The sequence below is a fragment of the Ovis aries genome, chromosome 5 (assembly GCF_016772045.2).
Source record: "Ovis aries strain OAR_USU_Benz2616 breed Rambouillet chromosome 5, ARS-UI_Ramb_v3.0, whole genome shotgun sequence".
In the NCBI taxonomy this organism is placed as follows: Eukaryota; Metazoa; Chordata; class Mammalia; order Artiodactyla; family Bovidae; genus Ovis; species Ovis aries.
Window position 1 is genome coordinate 91,408,311 of NC_056058.1, and position 23,940 is coordinate 91,432,250.

General features: G+C 40.4%; 1 protein-coding gene across 8 annotated transcripts in view; it reads right to left on the reverse strand.

Moving 5' to 3' along the window:
• Nucleotides 1-23,940, reverse strand: part of KIAA0825 (KIAA0825 ortholog) — a 400,677-nt gene that overhangs the window by 254,411 nt on the left and 122,326 nt on the right. For all 8 annotated transcript variants that reach the window (XM_012178948.4, XM_060416005.1, XM_060416009.1 and 5 more), the window contains one exon: nucleotides 10,900-11,039. In XM_012178948.4, coding sequence (XP_012034338.3) covers nucleotides 10,900-11,039 — 140 coding nt within the window. The remainder of the gene's footprint in view (nucleotides 1-10,899; nucleotides 11,040-23,940) is intronic.

Genomic DNA, 23,940 nt, shown 5'->3' on the forward strand with positions numbered 1-23,940 from the left:
ATTCTATAGAGACCACTGATATTCTAGGCTAGTCTGTCATCATTGGTGGACAGGAGGCTTGGTTGGAAAGACTAAGGCAAAAAATACAAATATAACTCCACTGTTCTAAGTAAGAATATGGTACAAATCAAGGACAGAAAAAAAATATTGAAAAAGACAGAAATATAGATCAATGGAACAAAATAGAAAGCCCAGAGATAAATCCATATGCCTATGGACACCTTATCTTTAACAAAGGAGGCAAGGATATACAATGGAGAAAAGACAATCTCTTTAAGAAATGGTGCTGGGAAAACTGGTCAACCACTTGTAAAAGAATGAAACTAGAACACTTTCTAACATCATACACAAAAATAAACTCAAAATGGGTTAAAGATCTAAACGTAAGACCAGAAACTATAAAACTCCTAGAGGAGAACATAGGCAAAACACTCTCCGACATAAATCACAGCAGGATCCTCTATGATCCACCTCCCAGAATACTGGAAATAAAAGCAAAAATAAACAAATGGGACCTAATCAAAATTAAAAGCTTCTGCACAACAAAGGAAACTATAAGCAAGGTGAAAAGACATCCTTCAGAATGGGAGAAAATAATAGCAAAAGAAGCAACTGACAAACAACTAATCTCAAAAATATACAAGCAACTCTTGCAGCTCAATTCCAGAAGAGTAAACGACCCAATCAAAAAATGGGCCAAAGAACTAAATAGACATTTCTCCAAAGAAGACATACAGATGGCTAACAAACACATGAAAAGATGCTCAACATCACTCATTATCAGAGAAATGCAAATCAAAACCACAATGAGGTACCCTTTCATGCCAGTCAGAATGGCTGTGATCCAAAAGTCTACAAGCAATAAATGCTGGAGATGGTGTGGAGTAAAGGGAACCCTCTTACACTGTTGGTGGGAATGCATACTAGTACAGCCACTATGGAGAACAGTGAGGAGATTCCTTAAAAAACTGGAAATAGAACTGCCTTATGACCCAGCAATCCCACTGCTGGGCATACACACCAAGGAAACCAGAAATGAAAGAGACACGTGGACCCCAATGTTCATCACAGCCCTGTTTACAATAGCCAGGACATGGAAGCAACCTAGATGTCCATCAGCAGATGAGTGGATAAGAAAGCTGTGGTACATATACATAATGGAGTATTACTCAGCCATTAAAAAGAATACATTTGAATCAGTTCTAATGAGGTGGATGAAACTGGAGCCTATTATACAGAGTGAAGTAAGCCAAAAAGGAAAACATCAATACAGTATACTAACACATATATATGGAATTTAGAAAGATGGTAATGATAGCCCTGTATACGAGACAGCAAAAGAGACACAGATGTATAGGACAGTATTTTGGACTCTGGGACAGGGTGAGGGTGGGATGATTTGGGAGAATGGCATTGAAACATGTATAATATCATATATGAAACGAATCACCAGTCCAGGTTCAATGTATGATACAGGATGTTCAAGGCTGGTGCACTGGGATGACCCAAAGGGATGGTACGGGGAGGGAGGTGGGAGGGGGGTTCAGGATGGGGAACACATGTATACTCGTGGCGGATTCATGTTGATGTATGGCAAAACCAATACAATATTGTAAAGTAATTAGCCTCCAATTAAAATAAATAAATTTATATTAAAAATAAAATAAGAGAAAAAAAAAGAAAAAGTGAGAATACAGACATTGTCACTAGCAAAAGTAGCCAAGGACATTGAAGTTAGGAGTGCTAAGGGTACCAAGAGGGAGCATTTTAGTTTTGGTTACTTCTTTCCACGACAGCTATAAAATGAAATTTTAGTCACACATAAAGTGAAACACACACACACACATGCTGTACAATAAAACACAAAGCCTCTGCCATAATATTCCTTTTTATCCAAAAGACCAAGAATATAGAGAATTTGAGTTGATGTGGCTTCCCAGGTGGCTCAGATGATAAAGAACCCACCTGCAATGCGGGAGACCTTAGTTTGATTTCTAGGTTGAGAAGACCCCCAGGAGAAGAGAATGGCCCAGTTCAATTGCTCAACGTGTCTGACTCTTTGCAACCCATGGACTGTAACATGCCAGGCTTCCCTGTCCATCACCAACTCTGGGAGCTTGCTCAACTCATGTACATCAAATTGGTAATGCCATCCAACCATCTCATACTTTTCTTCTTCTCCTGCCATCAATCTTTCCCAGTATCAGTGTCTATTCCAATGAGTCAGTTCTTCACATCAGGTGGCCAAAGTATTGAACCTTCAGCTTCAACATCTAAAGTATTGGAGTTTCAGCTTCAGCTTCCAATGAATATTCAAGACTGATTTCCCTTAGGGTGGACTGCTTTATCTCCTTGCTGTCCAAGGGACTCTCAAGAGTTCTCCAACACCACAGTTTAAAAGCATCAATTCTTCGGTGCTCAGCTTTCTTTATACTCCAACTCTCACATCCATACGTGACTACTAGAAAAACCATAGCTTTGACTAGACAGACCTTTGTTGACAAAGTAATGTCTCTGGTTTTTTAATATGTTGTCTACGTGTTTTTCATAGCTCTTCTTCCAAGGAGCAAGCGTCTTTTAATTTCATGGGGGCAGTCCCCATCTGCAGTGATTTTGGAGCCCATGAAAATAAACTCTGTCACTGTTTCCACTGTTTCCCCATCTATTTCCCATGAAGTGATGGGACCAGATGCCACGATCTTCATTTTCTGAATGTTGAGTTTTACGACAACTTTTTCATGCTCCTCTTTCACTTTCATCAAGAGGCTCTTTAGTTCCTTTTCACTTTCTGCCATAAGGGTGGTGTCATCTGCATATCTGAGGTGATTGATACTTCTCCCGGCAACCCTGATTCCAGCTTGTGCTTCTTCCAGCCCAGCGTTTCTCATGATCTACTCTGCATAGAAGTTAAATAAGCAGGGTGACAATAGACAGCCTTGATGTACTCCTTCCCCATTTTGGAACTAGTCTGTTGTTCCATGTCCAGTTCTTACTGTTTCTTCTGGACCTGCAGAACGATTTCTCAGGAGGATGGTCTGGTATTCCCATCTTTTGAAAAATTTTCCACAGTTTGTTGTGATCCACACAGTCAAAGGCTTTGGTGCAGTCATCAAAGCAGAAGTAGATGCTTTTCTGGAATTCTCTTGCTTTTTTGGTGATCCAACGGATGGTGGCAATTTGATCTCTGGTTCCTCTGCCTTTTCTAAATCCACCTTAAACATCTAGAAGTTCACAACTCACATATTTTTGAAGCCTGGTTTGGAGAATTTTGAGCATTACTTTGCCAGCGTGTGAGATGAGTGCAATTGTGTGGTAGTTTGAACATTCTTTGGCATTGCCTTCCTGGGATTGGAATGAAAACTGACCTTTTCCAGTCCTGTGGCCACTGCTGAGTCTTCCAAATGCTGGCATATTGAGTGCAGCACTTTCACAGCATCATCTTTTAGGATCTGAAATAGCTCATCTGGAATTCTATCACCTTCACTAGCTTTGTTCGTAGTGATGCTTCCTAAGGCCCACTTGACTTCACATTCCAGGATGTCTAACTCTAGTTGAGTGATCACACCATCATGGTTATCTGGGTCATGAAGATCATTTTTGTATAGTGCTTCTGTGTACACACTCCTGTATTTCTGCCTTGATAATTCCATGGACAGAGGAATCTGGCAATAGTCATGGACTGCAGTCCATGGAGTCACAAAGAGTAGAAAACGATTGAGCGACCAACACTTTCATTCATTTTAAGTTAACCAACCCTTTGTAGTGGTAGCAGGGATTTATCTAGAATTTTCTGTAGACCTGTTTCTTGATTCCCTTTAGGCACTGTGTTACATGGTTGAAAAGTACAGAATGTACTACCAACATTATCCACCACAGAGGTTCCTGATAGCTTTCACGAACTGGGCCTCTCTGCAATTTTGTGAGCTTTCTGTGGCTCTGCTGCGATGCCCTGCAGTGCGACGGGTGAAAGCGCAGTCTCTGAACATCAGCTTTGCCTCAAATCCTGCTTTGCCAATTACAAGATGTGTGACTTGGGCAAACAACTTGATATCTCTGTCTCACTTTCTGCCTCTATAAAATGGAGATAATTGTACCTGCCACACAGAGTTGTTTTGAGGGTTCAGTGATTGAACACATTTAAAGTACTTAGAGGCAATGTCTGGAACATGTTAAAAATTATGTATTTGCTAGTTTGTTGTGGTTGTTATATTACAACTGAAAATCACCAGAAGCCAAGAAATTTCACTGAGGATCATTCCTGGGGCAAGGGGCAAAGGAAAGAGGGTTAGTCACACTTCATTCAAATGTCACTAGCAGAAAAAGGCCAACTGCTAACAACTGGGAAATTGCCAGATATTTGTTTCTTTGATGTCACAAGTCAGACACTAGTTAAGGCCATGTGGCCTCAGTGATGTAATGCCAAAACAACTGCCTTGGGGTTTTAACATCAATAATCCAAAATAATGTCTTATAAATTTAAAATCTTCTGTAAACATTAGTAGTTGAGAGGTTTCTTCCTTCACATTTAGAATACCCCATCTTAAAAATAAAACTAACACACATTACCTTCTGAAGTCCACTGAACCTTAGCCAAGTTTCCTAGAAGCTTGCAGCCTATGAAGCACATATTATAAATTAAAAGTTTACTATATATTTAGTTATTAAATTTTGCTATTTTCTGACACTCAGGGAGTTGTATCTCATATTACAAAAAAGTTATTTCTCGCCCCTGAGGGATGGCATGGGAAGGGAGATGGAAGTGGGCTACAGGAGGGGGACCACATGTACACCTGTGGCGGATTCATGTTGATGTATGGCAAAACCAACACAATATTGTAAAGTAATTAGCCTCCAATTAAAATAAATAAATTTATATTTTAAAAAAGTTATGTCTGTATATACTCTGCCAATTCTTTTTAAAATAATAGAAATTCTGATAAATCATTTTCATAGTTCAGTTCAGTGGTTCCGCTGTGTTCGACTCTTTGTGACCCCATTGACTGCAGCACACCATGCTTCCCTGTCCATCACTAACTCCCGGGGCTTGCTCAAACTCAAGTGCATTGAGTTGGTGATGCCATCCAACCATCTCATCCTCTGTTGTCCCCTCCTCCTCCCATCTTCAATCTTTCCCAGCATCAGGGCCTTTTCAACAAGTCAGCTCTTCCCATCAGGTGGCCAAAGTATTGGGGTTTCAGCTTCAGCATCAGTCTTCCCAATGAATATTCAAAACTGATTTCCTTTAGGATGGACTGGTTTGATCTCCTTGCTGTCCAAGGGACTCTCAAGAGTCTTTTCTAACACCGCAGTACAAAAGCATCAATTCTTTGGTGCTCAGCATTTTTTATAATCCAACTCACATCCATACATGACTACTGGAAAAACCATAGCTTTGACTATACAGCCCTTGTTTCAAAGTAATGACTCTGCTTTTTAATATGCTCTCTAGGTAGGTCATAGCTTATCTTCCAAGGAGCAAGCATCTTTAAGTTTCATGGCTGCAGTAATTTTGGAACCCAAGAAAATAAAGTATGTCACTGCTTCCATTGTTTCCCCATCAATTTGCCATGAAGTGATGAGACAGATACCATAGTTTTAGCTTTCTGAATGTTGAATTTTAAATAAACTTTTTCACACTCCTCTTTCACTTTCATCAAGAGGGTTTTTAGTTCCTCTTCACTTTCTTCCATTAGGGTGGTGTCATCTACATATATGAGGTTATTGATATTTCTCCCTGGAATCTTGATTCCAGCTTTTGTTTCATCCAGCCAGGCCTTTCGCATGCTGTACCCTGCATATAAGTTAAACAAACAGGGTGACAATATATAGCCTGATGTACTCCTTTCCCAATTTGGAACCAGTCTGTAGTTCCATGTCCAGTTCTAACTGTTGCCTCTTGACCTGCATATAGATTTCTCAGGAGGAAGGTCAGAAGGTCTGGTATTTCCATATCTTGAAGAATTTTTCCACAGTTTGTTGTGATCCACACAAAGGCTTTAGCATAGTCAATAAAGCTGAAGTAGATGTTTTTCTGGAACTCTCTTGCTTTTTTTCAGTGATCCAGTGGATGCTGGCAATTTGATCTCTGGTTCCTCTGCCTCTTCTAAATCCAGCTTGATCAGCTAGAAGTTCTTGGTTCACATACTGTTGAAGCCTAGCTTGGAGAATTTTGAGCATTACTTTACTAGTGTGTGAGATGAGTGCAATTGTGCGGTAGTTTGAACATTTTTGGCATTGCCTTTCTTTGGGATTGGAATGAAAACTGACCTTTCCAGTCCTGTGGCCACTGCTGAGTTTTCCAAATTTGCTGTCATATTGAGTGCAGCACTTTCACAGCATCATCTTTTAGGATCTGAAATAGCTCAGCTGCAATTCCATCACCTCCACTAGCTTTGTTCATAGTGATGCTTTCTATGGCCCACTTTACTTAGCATTCCAGCATGTCTGGCTCTAGTGACTGATCACACCATTGTGGTTATCTGGGTCATGAAGATCTTTTTTGTATAGTTCTGTGTATTCTTGCCACCTTTTCTTAATATCTTTTCCTTTTGTTAGGTCCACAGCATTCATGCCCATCTTTGCATGAAATGTTCACTTGGTATCTAAATATCTTGAAGAAATCTCTAGTCTTTCCCATTCTATTATTTTCCTCTATTTCTTTGCACTGATCAGTTAGGAAGGCTTTCTTATTTCTCCTTGCTAGTCTTTGGAACTCTGCATTCAGATGCTTATATCTTTCCTTTTCTCCTTTACCTTTCGCTTCTCTTCTTTTCTCAGCTATTTGTAAGGCTTCATCAGACAATCATTTCGCCTTTTTGCATTTCTTCTTGTTGATGGTTTTGATCACTGCTTCCTGTACAACGTTATGAACCTCGGTCCATTGTTCTTCAGGCACTCTGTCTATCAGATCTAATCCATTGAATCTATTTGTCATTTCTACTGTACAATCATAAGGGATTTGATTTGGGTCATACCTGAATCATCTAGTGGTTTTCCCTACTTTTGATTTCCTACTTTTTCATTCAAGTCACCTCTGATTAAAAGGACATCTTTTTTGGGCATTAGTTCTAGAAGGTCTTATAGGTCTTCACAGAACTGTTCAACTTCAGTTTTTCAGCATTAGTGGTTTGGGCATAGACTTGAATTACTGTTATATGAATGGTTTGCATTGGAAACAAACAGAGACCATTTTGTCATTTTTAGTATTGCCCCCAAGTACTGTGTTTTGGACTCTTCTGTTGACTGTGAGGGCTATTCCATTTCTTCTAAGGGATTCTTGTGCACAGCAGGAGATCAATGGTTCTGAATTAAATTCGCCCATTCCGGTCCATTGTAGTTCACTGATTCCTAAAATGTCAATGTTCCCTCTTGCCATCTGCTGTTTGACCACTTCCAATTTACCCTGATTCATGGACCTCACATTCCAGTTGCCTAGGAAGGTAATATTGTTATTTACAGCATCGGACTTTACTTCCATCACCTGTCACATCCACCACTTGCTCAGTTTCACAGAGCAAGATCTAAAGCTACAGACATAAACCCCTTATATTTTAATGTTTATAATATATGGTTGTCTATCAAAAAAAAGTACTTTACCTAACAGAATTTAATGATTGCTTATTGGATGAAGAGGACCTTGTTTTTAAAATACATACAATAAAAATGTGTATTTATAATCTCCATTCTTATTCCTGAGCCAAATTAACAAGAGTGAAATTTTATCAATTAGACTAAAAAGGGACTATTCATAAAGAAAAGTCTCCCATAAACAGGCCAATAGTTATGCTGCTTGAAGCACCTAATCAGAACATTTCACTCTAAAATTTTGCTTTCCTAAAGATGTGATCTAACTTCTAAATTACCAAATGGTATTGAATGAAGAGAAAAATCTCTGAAAAAATATTACATATGTATTTTTAGGTGCATAATAATTTTGACTTTAGTCTAGTTAATAAGATTCCCTGAGCATATTATTTCTAAGTTAAAGTGACAAGGTTTCTAATGGAGTTTAATAAGTCAGTCAATCAACTGATCAGTAAATTCTGTCACTTCATCCTTACGCTAATGAAGTAGCTAATAAAATTAATACAAGACAATACCAAAGCAGCTAAAATCAAACATAACAACCTTTGCCAAAACTGGTAAGATATTTTAGCAGGCTGGGTAAATACACTTCTGCACTCCATAAGAACCAGAACTGAAGGAGCTACAGTACGGTACCATTTTGATAACTTTTAAGTCCCTCAAAATCAATATCATGTTATATATACAAAAGGTAGATGTAATATAAATGTAGAACTCTTTTGCTAGAAAACTTGGTTATTCATTTAACCACAATTGCTATCCCTGTACTTAGTGGCTGTATTAGAATAGCCCAGTGTTTCATCACAATTGTTTTTCTAGGCTAAACTATATGACCCTATTAAAAGGAGACTATTTCTCTTCTAGGAGCATGTTCATGAGCCTCAACGATCACACTAACATTAGAGTAGCTCTCCAGCCATGTCAGATACTGTCCATGTTGAGCAGGCACCTGACCTGAGAGTTCAGGTTATAAAGTTTAAATGAAACTCCATTTTATATCCCAACTGATCGCTGAGCAATCACTGCACTTTTTCCATAAAAAGCACCATGCTATCTTGAGGAAAATATAAAAATAAAAATCTGTGATCACCACTGACTACCTGGCTGGCAAAAGCAGTTACATGCATGGGCACTGGGGTGTCCTGCTTGATTCAACCGGAGACTAGACAGATTACAGTTCTTCCAGATACCCGTGGCCCACTCTAGGATTTAATCCACAAGAATATTTGTATAGCATTGTAGGGGAAAGAAAGTGCCGGGTTGGGTTCAGAATCCCAGGTTACCCACCATTTCTCAGCTACATGTGTCTCTTGGCAAATAACAGTATCTTAAACTCTAATGCTATTTTTAACATGATGAAAATAATTATACTTACTTTATAGGGTTTTAAGAGTCAAATTAGATAGTAAATGTGAGGTGCCTTGCAGACTGCCTGACAGCTAACAAGTGAACAATATATGTTGGCTATTAATTCCCCTAGCACCTGTTTTCCCTTTAGGAGAGTGGAGTTTAAGATATTGAAGCTAAAGATCCTGCTTTCCGTTGAGCTTTGTGAAACTTAAGGCCCACACAGAACTGCTCAGGGGCTCAGAGAGTGAAGTCAGATTCAAGGTTGGAGGAGAGGTAATCTCCAAACCTCTGCTTGGAACATGGTGAGGCTGGAGGACTCATAGTGCCCTTTGGCACCACAAGATTTCTGGATTTGGGAGCATCAGGAGAGAAGCAGAGGGCTCAGCAGTAGGGCACCTCCCCTATGTGGTTTTTGGGGAACAAACCTCAAGGCGAGCAGAAGAGAAAACTATGGGGAACTGGTTGTGGGCAAATCTGAGAAAGCAAATACTCCATAAATGACTGGAACAGTCTGGAAGGGGATGCTGTGAATCTCGTTTTGTATACAACAGGCCGGTAGGGCCTTGTAGCTTTTGCTTTATTAACATACGTATATAATAACAATGTAAGGCAGACTAAGTGACGAGCAGTAGTCACCATAACAGACGCTGTGAAGTTCAAGGGAGGGAGAGATCAGTGTGAGACAGTGTTCAGAGATCTAGAGCTTAGCAGAATCCCAGGTTACCCACCACTTGGCACCCTTGTCCACTGGTGGAGGCTAGGTGGGTCTTTCAAGCTGGAAAAATGGGTGAGCAAAGTGTGGAAGGAACATGTGGTGGTGGTGGTGATTTAGTCACTAAGTCATGCCGGACTCTTGCGACCCCATGGACTGTAGCCCTCCAGGCTCCTCTGTCCATGGGATTCTCCCGGCAAGAATATTGGAGTGAGCTGCCATTCCCTTCTCCAGGGGACCTTCCAGAACCAGGGATCCAACCTGCACCTCCTACATCGCAGGTGGTCTCTTGCACGGCAGGCAGATTCCTTACCAGAACCACCAGGGAAGCCTAGAAGAAGCATGCACGTGGGCTTTTGTGGACAATGGCTGGAATTGTCCACACACAATGGCACACGCACACACAAGGGAACAGTGGGGAAATGGGTTACAAAACTAGTCTGGGATCATATTTGAATGGCCAAAGCTTAGGGATTTGTTCCTGTGATAGGGGACTAGAGAAAAAAATATTTTGAATAGGGAAGACTATACTGAAACTAATGACTGATAAAATGAATCTGGCTATCTGTGTAGTACAGACCAGAAGGAATGCATAGGGGTGTGTAAAGATGCTAGAAAACTCTATAGATGTAGCAGGAGAACAGTAGGACATAATGTTAGATTGGCATAACATTGCTTACCATCTTCTAAAATAGTGCTTACAGGGGAGAAAAGAAAGTCTAATTAAGAGAAGCATGGGCCTCCATTACTCCTCAATCTCCATTCGTAATTTTCTCACGACTACTTCTCCACGCCCCAGTGGACGTGGAGGCAAGCCACACTTGCTTGCTCATAAGTTCCATAAGCATTTTTCATGATCCACTGAAGTGCTTAATGTGGGTCAAAAACAATCTTAATCTCTCTCTCTCAGGTCTAACTGAGACTTCTGTTTTGGACATATAACTGTGTTCCCATAATATGTTCTTAGGCATTTCAAACCCCAAATATTGACATATCTCTTATATTATGATAGTTATGATAGAAGTTTCATATGAAAATATTGTTTTCCCTCATTCAGACTATCCCTGAAAGAAAACCTTTCCGATAGGTTTATAAAGTGATTCAGTATTTTTCCTGCTGCTAACCCCACTGACTATTGGTATAACACAGTTGGTATCACTCCCCTGCCAACATTCAAGTAGGAAGGAACATTCCATTCAGCTTGAACAATGACTGAGGTTTTTCAGGACATTCTCAAAACTACAAATACTCACTTGAGCTCTTTAGCAAGATTCTTAGTAAAAGACCATCGTGATGCAGTAGGGTTTCCAGAAGCAGGTTCCAATTACAACCTGGCTGGGATAAGAGCAGTTTCAGTTGACCCTCGGCTGTCAGTCGTCCAGCTGATGGAGTCCTTTCAAAATGCAAGATAAAGATGAAGTAATGAAGTTAATTTATCTATGAAATTAATAGCTTTCAAGTACAGATGTAATGCTAACTCCTTTAAATGTCAATTCCTCCCAGATTACTGTGAAAATGCTTTCATGCTTGCTTACTTCAGGGTTGCTCAGGGAAGGAATTACATTTAATCTCTACTAGCTAAAAGCAAATTAACATTTGGTAGCCTGCCAATTTTAAAACTGATACAAAATAACCATGCCTACATTTCACAGAACTATGTTTTAGTTTCATGGAGCAAAATAAAAATGATTTATGCATTTTTGAGCGCATTTATTTGTTCATTTGACAAATACATGCGTGCCTACTATGTGCTATGAACTTCTTTCACTATTCACGGAAAGATGTTACAGTATGTTTTAGCTGCTAATTTGCCATGTACTATGATTGCTGATAAAATGAAAGGAATTCAAAGCTTCTGTCAGAGATCAACCATAATTTAATTTTTTAATATGTAAAAGCCATAAATCAACAGGCAATTATCAGAACAACTCTTAAGAGTCACACTGCTATCTACTTGGGTAATCAGTTGGTCTTTTTTTTTTAAGTTTTTTTTCCGAGGTGGACCATTATTAAGGTCTTTATTGAATTATTACAATGTTGCTTCTGTTTTACGTTTCAGTGTTGTGGCGGTAAGGCATGTGGGATCTTAGCTCCTCCACCAGGGATCAAACCTGCAACTGCTGCACAGGAAGGTGAAGTCGTAACCACTGGATCACCAGCGAATGTCCCCTGGGTAATCAGTGTATCAAAGAGAAGTAGTTCCAAAGCAGATAAGTTTCTACTTGGGAAACTACCATCTGCAGTGAATAGAAAATTAAAATCAGGTCCCCCAAATCACCACATTAGTTTACCAATGAATCTGGAGATAAGGAAATGAGGTAGAAACTAAAACCTGGTAACATTATTCACTTTTTCCTTCTAAAGTCTCAAGGTTTTGATTGGCTAAAGGTCACAGCATCTCAGATCAGCTTATCCACTCCAGTATTCGTGCCTGGGAAATGCCATGGACGGAGGAGCCTGGTGGGCTCCGTGCGGTCGCAAAAGAGTCGGACATGACTTATCAACTGAACAACAACAAAGTGCAGGAAGTGACCAAACTCAATCTGACTGTGGCCATAAGGATGGTGGGAATAAGGAGGGTGGCAGCGGGAAGGAAAGAGCAATGTCAAGGTTGACTGGGAAAACCACATGTATGCTTTCGGGGGAAGAAAGCAGAGCAGAGGAAATCGCTGAGAGAGAGATGATTTGTGGCATCATTTCAAGATGAAATGTACCACGCGGTGGCCCATCCACATGGTCTAGACCAAAGTTTTCCAAAGCCTGGGCCCTGGACCAACAATATCAGCCACACCTGGGAACCTGTGAAAAATGCAATTTCCCAGGTCTTATCCCATGAGAAATTCTGGGAATGGGCCCCAGTCTGTGCTTTAACAAGCCCTCTCCACGAGATGCTGATGCACACCAGGGTTTGAGAACCACTGTGGAAGGCAGTGCTTTTTGGAGCTTGGGTAGCAGGGTATACAGATTTTAGCACTTTATTATTCCATCAATAAAAGCTTTATCTCTCCACTCAGATTCAAGCCTCATGGGCACACTTAGTTTATATCCCAAAGCTCCTACCAAAGAACTAAGCATGTTTAAGGGCTCTGTAAATGTTAGCTGATTGACTCATCTGCTCATAAATAGACAAACCCTTAAAAAAAAAAAAAAGAGGATGCATTGCCAAAATGCTTGTTTAAACAAAAGTGAGAGCATTTAAAGACATAAAATGAAATTTCAAAACATCTCCCCCTTGACTCGGCTGGGCATTTGCAACATCTCACAACCTTACGATGCACAAAATCACCTGAGCTTTGGACCAGCTCAGGCTTCCCCTGTGAGACTCTGATAACATTAACTCAAACCAGAGAAACTCCCCAGTAACTGGTGAGGCAGTATTAGCTAGGAAAACCTGTGCCCTGGATGGGTGATAAAGAGAAAAGCAGGGAGTTAGTTAGCTCTCAGACCAGGGGAAGCACATCTGTCAGTTCAGCAGCTCTGAATTCCTTTGGGTGTTCCCAGGTTGGTCTGGTTCTCGCAGTCATTCCAAAGGAAGAATCCACTTGGTGAGCCCCTTCGAATGAAATATGGAAGCATATCCTCCCAATGGCTGTCCCTGTTTCCATCCTAAACCCCAAGTGCTGACTTCAAGAAACTTGCTTGGTAGATGAAAAGCAGCTAATTGTAAGTTGCGTATTAATATTTACTTAGTTTTTGAACATTTCCTACCTATCTGTTTCCTACCTATCTGTTTCGCTTGAGCTGAGTGCTGACTTGAAGGATACATTCAATGAACCGGAATATCCAGTCCGATGGAGTTTAGGAAAGGAAGGGGATAGTTGAGAGACAATTTGAAGAAGGAGACAGGGGCCAGCTCATGAAGAAGCCAAGGTGGAGACTTCGGACCTGTTAAAGCATTTTAAGGCAGACAAGATTCCTGACCTGGCTGCACTATGGAGAATGAACTGGAGGAAGGGTTATGTTTTTGCTCAGGCCTTTCAGACACAGAATAAGGCAAGATAATTTGAATGTCATTTCATACAGCGGTATCCGAATACCTGGTTATAAATAAAACCTCTCGTTTACCAGATGGGAAGCTGTTTGTTGAAATGTACCTCAGTTCTTGGATCTTTGCACTTATCACAGATTTTGAAATGTACAGTAGAGTGACTCACTATAAGAAAAAAATAAAAGATTACAAACATTCCTCAGTCACTGAGCTCCGGGTAATAAATGCATTGAGGAGCTGCACTGGGCATATGGAGAAGCATATGCTCCCTCATCCTTTGAGCTGGTGGAGCTGTGAAAGTGAGATGAGCCTCACAGAAAATGACAAAAAGGAATTTTTTTATATATGTATCAAGTACGTACATGTTGAATTGCACTATAATACAAAGAAGAGAACAGAATTGATAAATGTACTCGAACTCATAAATCCTATATTAGCAGACAGGACAAATTTATGGCTGGGTTATATCAGGCTTATACTCATACAGTGCTGCATTTCTGGGCATGAAGAGGCCTAAGAACTCTTTCAAATCCAGGCAATAAAGGGGCTCAAAAATTACCTGTTTATGAAACTAACAAATTATTATTATGGAATCATTGTGAAAAATCTTGGTTGTATTTAGGTGTGTTTACTTTATGAAAATGTATCAAGTAGTTTGGAGCAGGGATAGGCTACCAACTACAGTATTCTTGGGCTTCCCTGGTGGCTCAGATGGTAAAGAATCTGCCTGCATTGTGGGAGACCTGAGTTCGATCCCTGGGTTGGGAAGATCCCCTAGAGGCAGGCACGGCAACCCACTCCAGTATTCCTGCCTGGAGAAGCCCCATGGACAGGGGAGCCTGGAGGGTTACAGTCCATGGTGTCGCAAAGGGTTGGACATGACTGAGCAACTAAGCCTAGCACATCAAGTAGTTCATCTGCAGTTTCTGCAACTTTTTAGCATGTGTTCACACTGCAGTCTAAAGTTTAAAAATGCTAGACCTATAAGTGAACAATAGCTTGACTTTCAACCACATTGTGCATGGAGCACAGGGTAAGAAAAGACTCTGCAGTAAAGTCAGACTACAATACAATTAGCCTCACTGTTCAGGTCACATGACCTAGGGGGTCACTGCCGCTACTACACACAAAATATGCAGAAGCTGTCAGAATAGGGGAACATTGGAAAGGACTCTGAAACACACAGCTTGGGACAAAACCAAGCGATGTTGGGTGCTGTTTTTCAAGACTAGATATTTACTTTAAATGAACAGCCATTATATGGTTCCCACGTCCCTAAGAGATAAACTACATAAATCCAGGAGCCATGGGTGAGAGTTCTTTCTGAAGGATACTAGAAGCCACCTTCTCACCAGAGCTCCTGATTATCCACTGGGAATTTATGTTTTCCACTCTGGTAACTCCCCACAGTGTCTGGGGAAGTGGAGATCCTGGTGTCTATGGTGGAGTGAGTTGGGGAATGCAACCTCTACCAGGGGACCATGAAAAATTCTACTAAATGTAATGTTATACCTGCCACCATCCAGTTATTTTTGAATTCCCATGCCAGTAGTCTAGCAGGCAAAGAAAGGAGCCACTCTACCAGTAAGGGTGATAACTCTGATTATCACTGAGGAGTTAGAGTCGCTACCGCACATGGGGAGCAGGGAGGAGTATATTTGTATGTCAAGGGATTCACCAAAGAGTCAAGAAATGATGCTCTCATGACTACTAACAAGCGTAAGTAGGTGGCCGAAGTAACCACATTCTGATCAGGGAATGGCAGTCACGGTTCAGCGTCTCAAGGAGGGTCTCAATGTCTGTGCAAGGTAAGCAACACACTCACCAGGTGACTGAGGGGGAGGGGAAGCCAGAACAAGTGGTAGAGGAATGATGAGAACTTGCAGGCTCAGGAACAATGACGGCCAGGGATATGCTAGTTTGTGCCATTAACTCAAGCATAATAAAACTGTTGTCGTGTTTGTTTGTTTGTTTGTTTTCCCACCAGCCATCACACCTTGAAGAATCAACAATAAAGTCCAGAGAACTTAAGTAACAAGTAGTGGATTTCAGTGGTACAAGGGTTAGCCCAAATGTCAGTGTCCCCACGTCCTCTTGCCCTTACCACTCAGTTGACACTGACCTGCCTTATGCTGTCAAAATCTGCATTTCTCTACCTTCCAACAAGGCAGGTTGGAAGTACCAGCAAATTAACACCTCCGGAGTAGCCTTCAGCCAATAACTGATGAAAGTTTCTAATAAATTTCTCAGCATCTTCGTTCCTTTGGCAGAATAACTCTGTGAGATGCCTTTCACACTGGCTCCAAGACTTTCCCCAGAAGGTTTAAATTTTAGTTACTCCTATGATTACACTGCTGTTTATCTGCTGTCTTTCTTTGTCTCATCTACTCCCATCAAGTGTTTCTCCACTTAGAAAATAAACTATTCTCTCGAGGACTGCTTCTTGGGGAAATGTAAAATAAGACATCAGGAGTCATGTACAGACATTAAGAGTTGGACCATAAAGAAGGCTGAGCGCTAAAGAATTGATGCTTTCAAACTGTGGTGCTGGAGCAGACTCTTGAGTGTCCCTTGGACAGCAAGGAGATCAAAACAGTTAATCCTAATTAACTGATTTGCTTTAGTTAGTAAATCAGTCGACTGATTTTACTTAGTAAATCAGTCCTGAATATTCATTGGAAGGACTAATAGGGAAGCTGAAGCTCCAATACTTTAGCCACCTGATGTGAAGAGCTGACTCACCAGAAAAGACACTGATGTTGGGATTGATTGCGGGCAAGAGGAGAAGGGGGCGACAGAGGATGAGATGGTTAGATGCATTATCCTCAATGAACATGAGCTTGAGCAAACTCTGGGAGCTAGTGAAGGAAAGGGAGGCCTGGCGTGCTGCAGTCCATTGGATTGCAGAGTCGGACACGACTGAGAGACTGAACAACGGGAAATAAGACATGCATGGAGACACTTAGGATTTATCTGTCTTTGTTTCAGGAATACTGAGAAAATAGAGTAAGATCATTTAGCCAATAAACATGACAACCAGACTTTGAACCCAGGTTTTTCTGACTTTAAAATCCATGGCTATTCCACTATTCTGTGTTTCTTTCACTCAACCTGGTTGATATTTGGTGGGTACATGGTAATTTTCAGCCTTGAGGACGTTTGGCTCTATTCAACTTCCTTGATTGAGGATACCAAGTTTTTGACCCAAACTCAGGTTTGTGGTCTCAAGGCTGATTCCCAAATTGGAGCCATGTTATTTAAGGTATCTAGGGACTGATTTTGACCAGATGGTTCCTGTCATGGATTACTGGGTCAAATTTATACCAGAGACCATAAGTTAAATGATTCAGAGAACAAAGGCAAGGGCATAACTAAAGAGAAACCGAGAGTAAAAGCCCTAAAGTAGGAAAATGAAAGCAGAGAAGGAAAAGCTGTATTACCATTCTACTTTTGCCTTTCCAAAACTAATCCTTCCAAATCGTTCTAGGAAAATAAGACAAATATTTAGAGCAGTTCTATCATCTTTCTCTTTAGTACCTAGGAAAAGAGCTTGAGGAGATAAAAAAAATCCAGAATATTTGCAGCATCATTTTAATCAAGAATGTACAAATTATATGTACTTGTAACATTGAAAATGCTTGCATACATTTTAATCTATATAATGGGTATAGCCAAGTCTCTATGACCTTTATAGTTACAGATGATTCAATAAGTAGAAATAAGACAGGCTTCACCTGCACATTTATATATAGGATTTGCTTTGATTTTTAATAACTTCGTCCACTGAGGTAGATGGATACTCTTAGAGAGTCTCATTTTTTCAGAGTTGACGATATCTACAATAATGGGTACACAACTTAAAGAACAAGTGTTCGACCTGTGAGGACCTAAATTATTTCTTGATTTCAGTAAACTAAACTTTTTCACTTGGGATGACCCTATTTCTCAAAAAATCATCCGAAGATATATTAGTGCCCCAAATTCATAGCCCCAGCTCCACACTTTAGAGTTACACAAGTTAGTGTATCTTATTTCTAAAAAACCTGTGAGAATCTAATTTTAATTTTAAAAACAATACTTCATGCCAACGATTACTTCTGGACTCCCGCAGAAGTGCTAGTCTAGCACCTGGGGCACTAAGATACTGGGTCCTACTGACTCCTTCAGCCACCCTTTAGAGGACCAGAAGTTATCTCTCTGGGGTCCTTTAACTATTACTGGTCCTTGTCTACCAGATAATAAAGACCTTATTAGAGGAGTTCAAGAAAGGTCTCTTCTGACATGAGACCCCACGAGAAAGTACTTCAATAATCTTTCCACTTTATCACACTTCGAGTTGGCTTTTTAACATGTTTGGAAAACTGATAAGATCTGCCACTTTCTGAAACGTGGTTCTTTCCTAACACAGCAGCCCTGAATGACTGTTAAGTAAGCACTTACGTGGTGGGTGCCATGTAGGCATCTAGCTAATTAAATCCTCATGACTCTGTCATGGGACCATCTCAGAAGCTAAGGGAAGAAGATGTTGCAAGATCTGAGGAGTAGACCATGGTATTGCACCCTGTTTTCAAGTGGATCGATATGATCAGATTGTATTTATGTCTCAACTTCCTCACAAAGATACAAGCTATTTAACTTCCCCAAATTACAAAACTATACAAGTCTGCAAACCTGTCTGACTCATCTGAAAACCTATAGTTGTCTTTTATCCTCTCATTGCTGGCTCCATTGCTATATTCTTTTTTATATAATACATTCAAGCCACAATAGAAAAGGAAAGATATGAAGAAATATCTAGCTTCGTCAAGTACCCAGCTCATCTGACACGTTCACTTCTTGTAATAACTGCTCCACAAACATGGCTTTTTCTCTGAAAATCTTTTCAAAGATCCAGCTGCTTGTCCATCCACACCCTGGAACAGCCATGTAAGAGCTTTGGTGTTCAAAAATCTCTCATTACTTCTCCCCTGACTGTTGGCTCTTTGTCAAAGCTTGGCATCTCATCAGAGTACAAGTTCTCTAAGCCTCTTTCTTCAGTGCTATGGAACAGCCTGATGGCAGCTGCTGGGAGACCAAAGTTCTCTTTTGTCCTCCTCCCCAGATGTTCACTCCTGAGGTTACTAGAAGCCACCTCCTCAATAGAGCTTTTTTCCCATCACTGAGCTTTACCACTCAGATCAAATATTTGAAGAGTTAAATGTACCATTTAAAGTGGTACTATCTGAAACAATACTACAATAACTCATTTGTTCCTTAATCCACTTATTCAGTAAACTAATATTTGCTGGCTGATTTCTAGGTGCAAGACGACGGAGACACAACACTAAGTAAAAAACAGTCACTATTTTTACAGAATTTAGTGCGGAATACATATATAGTTTAAATGGTCATACAAATAAAGATGAAATTACAACTATGAAAACTCAAGGAAAAGCACATGATGCTATTAGAAGATGTAGTAAGAAGTAAACTAGTCTTTGGGGTTGATGAAAAGCTTCCCTGCAGAAGTCATGCCGGAGCTGAGATATGAAATTACATTGACATTAACTAAGTGAAAGAAGAAGAAAGCCTTTCAGGGTAAGGTAAAGTGAAAGTGAAACTGAAGTCACTCATTCGTGTCCTACTCTTTGTGACCCCGTGGACTGTAGCCTACTAGGCTCCTCTGTCCATGGGATTCTCCAGGCAAGAATACTGGAGTGGGTTGCCATTTCCTTCTCCAGGGGAGCTTCCCAACCCAGGGATTAAACCCAGGTCTCCCTCATTTCAGGCAGACGCTTTAACCTCTGAGCCACCAGGGAAACTCTCAGGGTAAGGTAAGGCATGTGCAAAGATCCTGTGGCAAAAAGGAATATTTTGTGGCAAGGAAGTGTAAAAAAGGCCAATGAGTGAAAAGCAAAAATCACAGGCTAGTGTGGTAGGAGAAAAGGTTGCAAAGATGGGTGAGCCACATCTATGTAGGTTTTTCAGGCCATGGTAAATTTTGCGTGCATGTTGAAGGATAAAGAGGAATTCACAGAAGGTAGTGAACAGTTAAGTGTGAGATGATAAAATTTAGTTTTGAAAATAGCTTTGGATTTGAGAAGTCTCTGGCTGTAGTTTGGAGAATATTAGAAATGGAAGTCAACGCATACATAGGAGGAAACAGAGGTGTCATTGCAACAGTCAGGAAAGAGACAAAGCACTACGGCAAGGGCGGCACTATGGATAGCAGGTATTAGGAGCTGAAATTAACTAGACTTAGCATGAACTGGGTCTCTTGGAGAAAAGGAGAGAAGTGTTCAGAATGCCGCCTGGTCTCTGGCTTACACAACCATGTGTGTGCACGTGTGCTAAAATGCATCAGTCATGTCTGACACTTTGCAACCCCATGGACTGTAGCTCACCAGGCTCCTCTGTCCATGGGATTCTTCAGGCAAGAATATTGGAGTTGGCTGCCCTGTGGAGTCCTCCACAGGGGATCTTCTTCCTGACCCAGGGATCAAACCCATATCTCTTATGTCTCCTGCATTAGCAGGTGGCTTCTTTACCACTAGGGCCACCTGGGAAGCCTCTACACAACCACGTGCAGGTACAATAAATCAAAATGGAAATAAAATAAAAGACGATCAGTTGGGAGGGGAGTTTCCTAAGTTCAAATATGGTCATATTGAGCTTGAGGTCTGTCTGTGTTCACTGGGTATAAATCTGAAGAAGACATTCATGTATGAGTCACACACATGAGTTAGTAGGTCTCTAGTCCTAGGAGAGGTTAAAACTAGAGATATGGATTTGGGGGCAATTAAAGTACATGAAACCAGAGGCATGTGTGACATCACCTAGAAAAGGTTCTATGATAGAATACTAAAGATGCTCAATATTTAATGGCCAGGCCAAAGCAGATGAACCTGCGAAGGAGACAGAAATTTTATTGCCCATCTTTTTCCTCTAACACCTAGCACATGCCTTGCTTGGAGAAAAATTTTAAAATGCATTTATTGAAAGGATGAAATGAATATATCTTGGTAAATTGCACAAAGGAAAAGACTCACATAGCATATAGTATAATGAAGCTAAAGGTAGCTTAATATTTAAGCAGTGGGAAAAAAAAGGATATGAATCCAAAACAGGATTACATTGAGTAAAACCATAATGAAAACAAAGCATAGTAGAAAGAAATATCTACAGCTCAGAATGGACTGGCCATGAATCAAAACATCATGTTGTCATCATAAAAGAAAATGCGCAGTGTAAAATGAATGGACTATTTACTCACACTGATTATGCTACTTGGATTCAGTGTATGGTTATGACCTACTTAGCTAAGGAAGACCTGAAAAGTATTTGGAAATATTTAAAGAACCACAAGATGATGAAAGTTGGGAAAATAAATAAAAAACATTATACTGCAACAACGGTATAATTGACTAAGATAATGTTTTTTCTTGAACATTTATATGAATGCACAATATGCCATCGTAGTTATCAATCCTGAGATTAATATATTCCCCACGTGCCTTAGTTTAATCTAGTATGAAACTGATTGCCCTTTCTAAATCAACTCACATTGCTAGCCTACTACTGCTAGGGATAATGAATACAGTACATTTTACTTATTGCCTTGAAAATACATATACTTTCCCTAAAGTAAACTCTTCTAAACTATTTCAGGAGTTCTAGAAGAACACGAACAATTCTATTTTTACCAATTTATATACTTCATAGGCTTTCTCTAGAAATCCTATAGACAGATTTATGATGCATACAGCTATTTATGCATCTGTAACTCTTGTTGTAAGTCTCAATCTTATGTCCTCCTTGCTCTGCTTCTTCCTTCTCACTTACTTTTAATTCATTATCTTAATATACTTAATATTGTTAAAAGTCAACTTAAATCTTTCTGAAACAATGCAAAGCTGTAAATAAATAAGCAAATAGGTGATTAAATTCCTAAGATGCATCATAATTAAATATTTTGTCTCAGCCTCATCCTTTCAAAAAAAAAATCACAACCTATTTTCAGTTTTTCACTATTTAACCCATACGTGTTTCCTGAACAGTTCATTTTAGTTGCTAAAGTGAGGGAAGGAGTTTGGAGCCTAATTTGCGGGGTAAAAACACAGAAACAGCTGATATATGTGAGGAAATGGAAAGGTGAAAATTTTAAGGTCACATGATGGTGGCCTAGGAATTCCCACTGCAATGCTTGACAGATGCAAATCAATAAGATGAGTTATTTTGAAATTACTTTTATTGCTATCCTGGCTTCCTCTGACTGCACCACTGCTCTGAACACGTTGGATCATAAATCCCGTGGATCAGGTCTTCCTAAGTAGACTGTATAGGAAGGTTAGAGAGAATAACTGTCAGGAAGTCAGGGTAGCGGGGCTCATACTGTACTTGTGTGGGGAATTAAAAAAGGCAAAAGGGAGAACCAAAGGCATTTCAGGAGAGAAAATGAGATTTAAAAAAGACTGAAAGCTAAGGACAGGCAATAAGTAAAAGCAAAAACTGTAGAATAACTATGTCTTAAAGACAAGAGACTGAGAACTAGAGCAGAGAAGAGTGTTGGGCGCCCTAGGAAACCAGCCAGGCGGTGTGGGAAACCAGCCAGGCAGTGGCTCTTCTTGAGCAGTAGAATGGTATTTCTGTTGTTGCTGTTAGTCACTCAGTCGGGTCCGACTGTTTGTGACCCCATGGACTGTAGCCCGCCAGGCTCCTCGTCCGTGGGATTCTCCAGGCAAGAATACTGGAGTGGGTTGCCATTTCCTTCTCCGAGAATGGTATATAAAATATATTAAATAATAGTAAAAATAGTCCATAGTAATAATGGACCAAGGTTGTTCTGATGTGTTGGAGAGAAAGACTGACTGGATCTAAAAGAACTATGGGGATGAATCAATTGAAGATGATAATACACTAGGAACAGGCAACAGCTCAATGGACCACAGCCATAAAATTAAAAAATGCTAGCTCTTTGGAAGAAAAGTTATGGAATCTAGATAGTGTGTTAAAAAGCAGAGACATCACTTTGCTGACAAAGATCCATAGAGTCAAGGCTATGGCTTTTCCAGTAGTCATGTATGGATGTGAGAGTTGGACCATAAAGAAGGCTGAGCGCCGAAGAACTGATGCTTTCAAACTGTGGTGCTAGAGAAGATTCTTGAGAGTCTTTTAGACAGCAAGGAGATCAAACCAGTTAATCCTAAAGGAAATCAGTCCTGAATACTCATTGGAAGAACTGATGCTGAAGCTCCTATACTTTGGCCATCTGATGGGAAGAGCCGATTCATTGGAAAAGACCCTGATCCTGGGAAAGATGGAGGGCAAGAGGAGAAGGGGGCGACAAAGGATGAGATGGCTGAATTGCATCACTGATTCAAGGGACATGAGTTTGAGCAAGCTCTGGGAGAGGTGAAGGACAGAGATGTCTGGTGTGCTCCTAGTAGAAAAGACACCATGCTGAGAAGACAAGGAAAGAGTGAAAAGAAGGATCCGTTGAGGACATCACGCTAGATTTCCAGTAATATGGTGGCTAGCTCAAGAAATATGGACAGCCAGACACAGGATGCTGGAGTAAAGGAAGTGCCCAGAGCTAGAAATCCTCTGTACAGGGGCTCTAGGGTAATACATGTGGATCAAAGAACTCCAAAAGATGAGGCTTCTCTTTCCTTTAAATATTTATTTTTACCTTAATAAAATTACGCTGCTTTCATTATAGGAAATTTGGAAAATGCATAGATAAAAATTAAAATCAATCACAATCCTATAATACAAAGATGTAAAGTAAAAGTTCTCTAATGTAGAGTTTATATACCCTTTCAATACCTGTTTTTCTATACATCCTATTTTCCTGCTATACGTAGAGTAGTATGGCATGGTTTGTGCATGTGTGGGTGCAAAGTCACTTCAGTCATGTCTGACTCTTTGTGACCCTATGGAGTGTAGCCCCCTGGGTGCCTCTATCCATGGGATTCTCTAGGCAAGAACACTGGAGTGGGTTGCCACGCCCTCCCCCAGGGGATCTTCCCCACCCAGGGATGGAACCCATGTTGCTTATGTCTCCTGCCTTGGCAGGGAGGTTTTTCACCACTAGCGCCAGCTGGGAAGCCGGTATGTTCAGCACATCTCAATTGTGTCCCATCTTCCAATAACTGTTTATTCCTTGGGAAACAGGGGTTCTCATAACCTGTAAGTTTGGGGAATTTTACACTAGATTCCTCCTTCAGGTAAACCCTAGATAGGTTAGTATATCAGAGCTCCTGCAAGTAGAACCATAAAAAGATACTTTACACAATGAGTAACTGACAATCTTGGGTTTTTCTTAAAT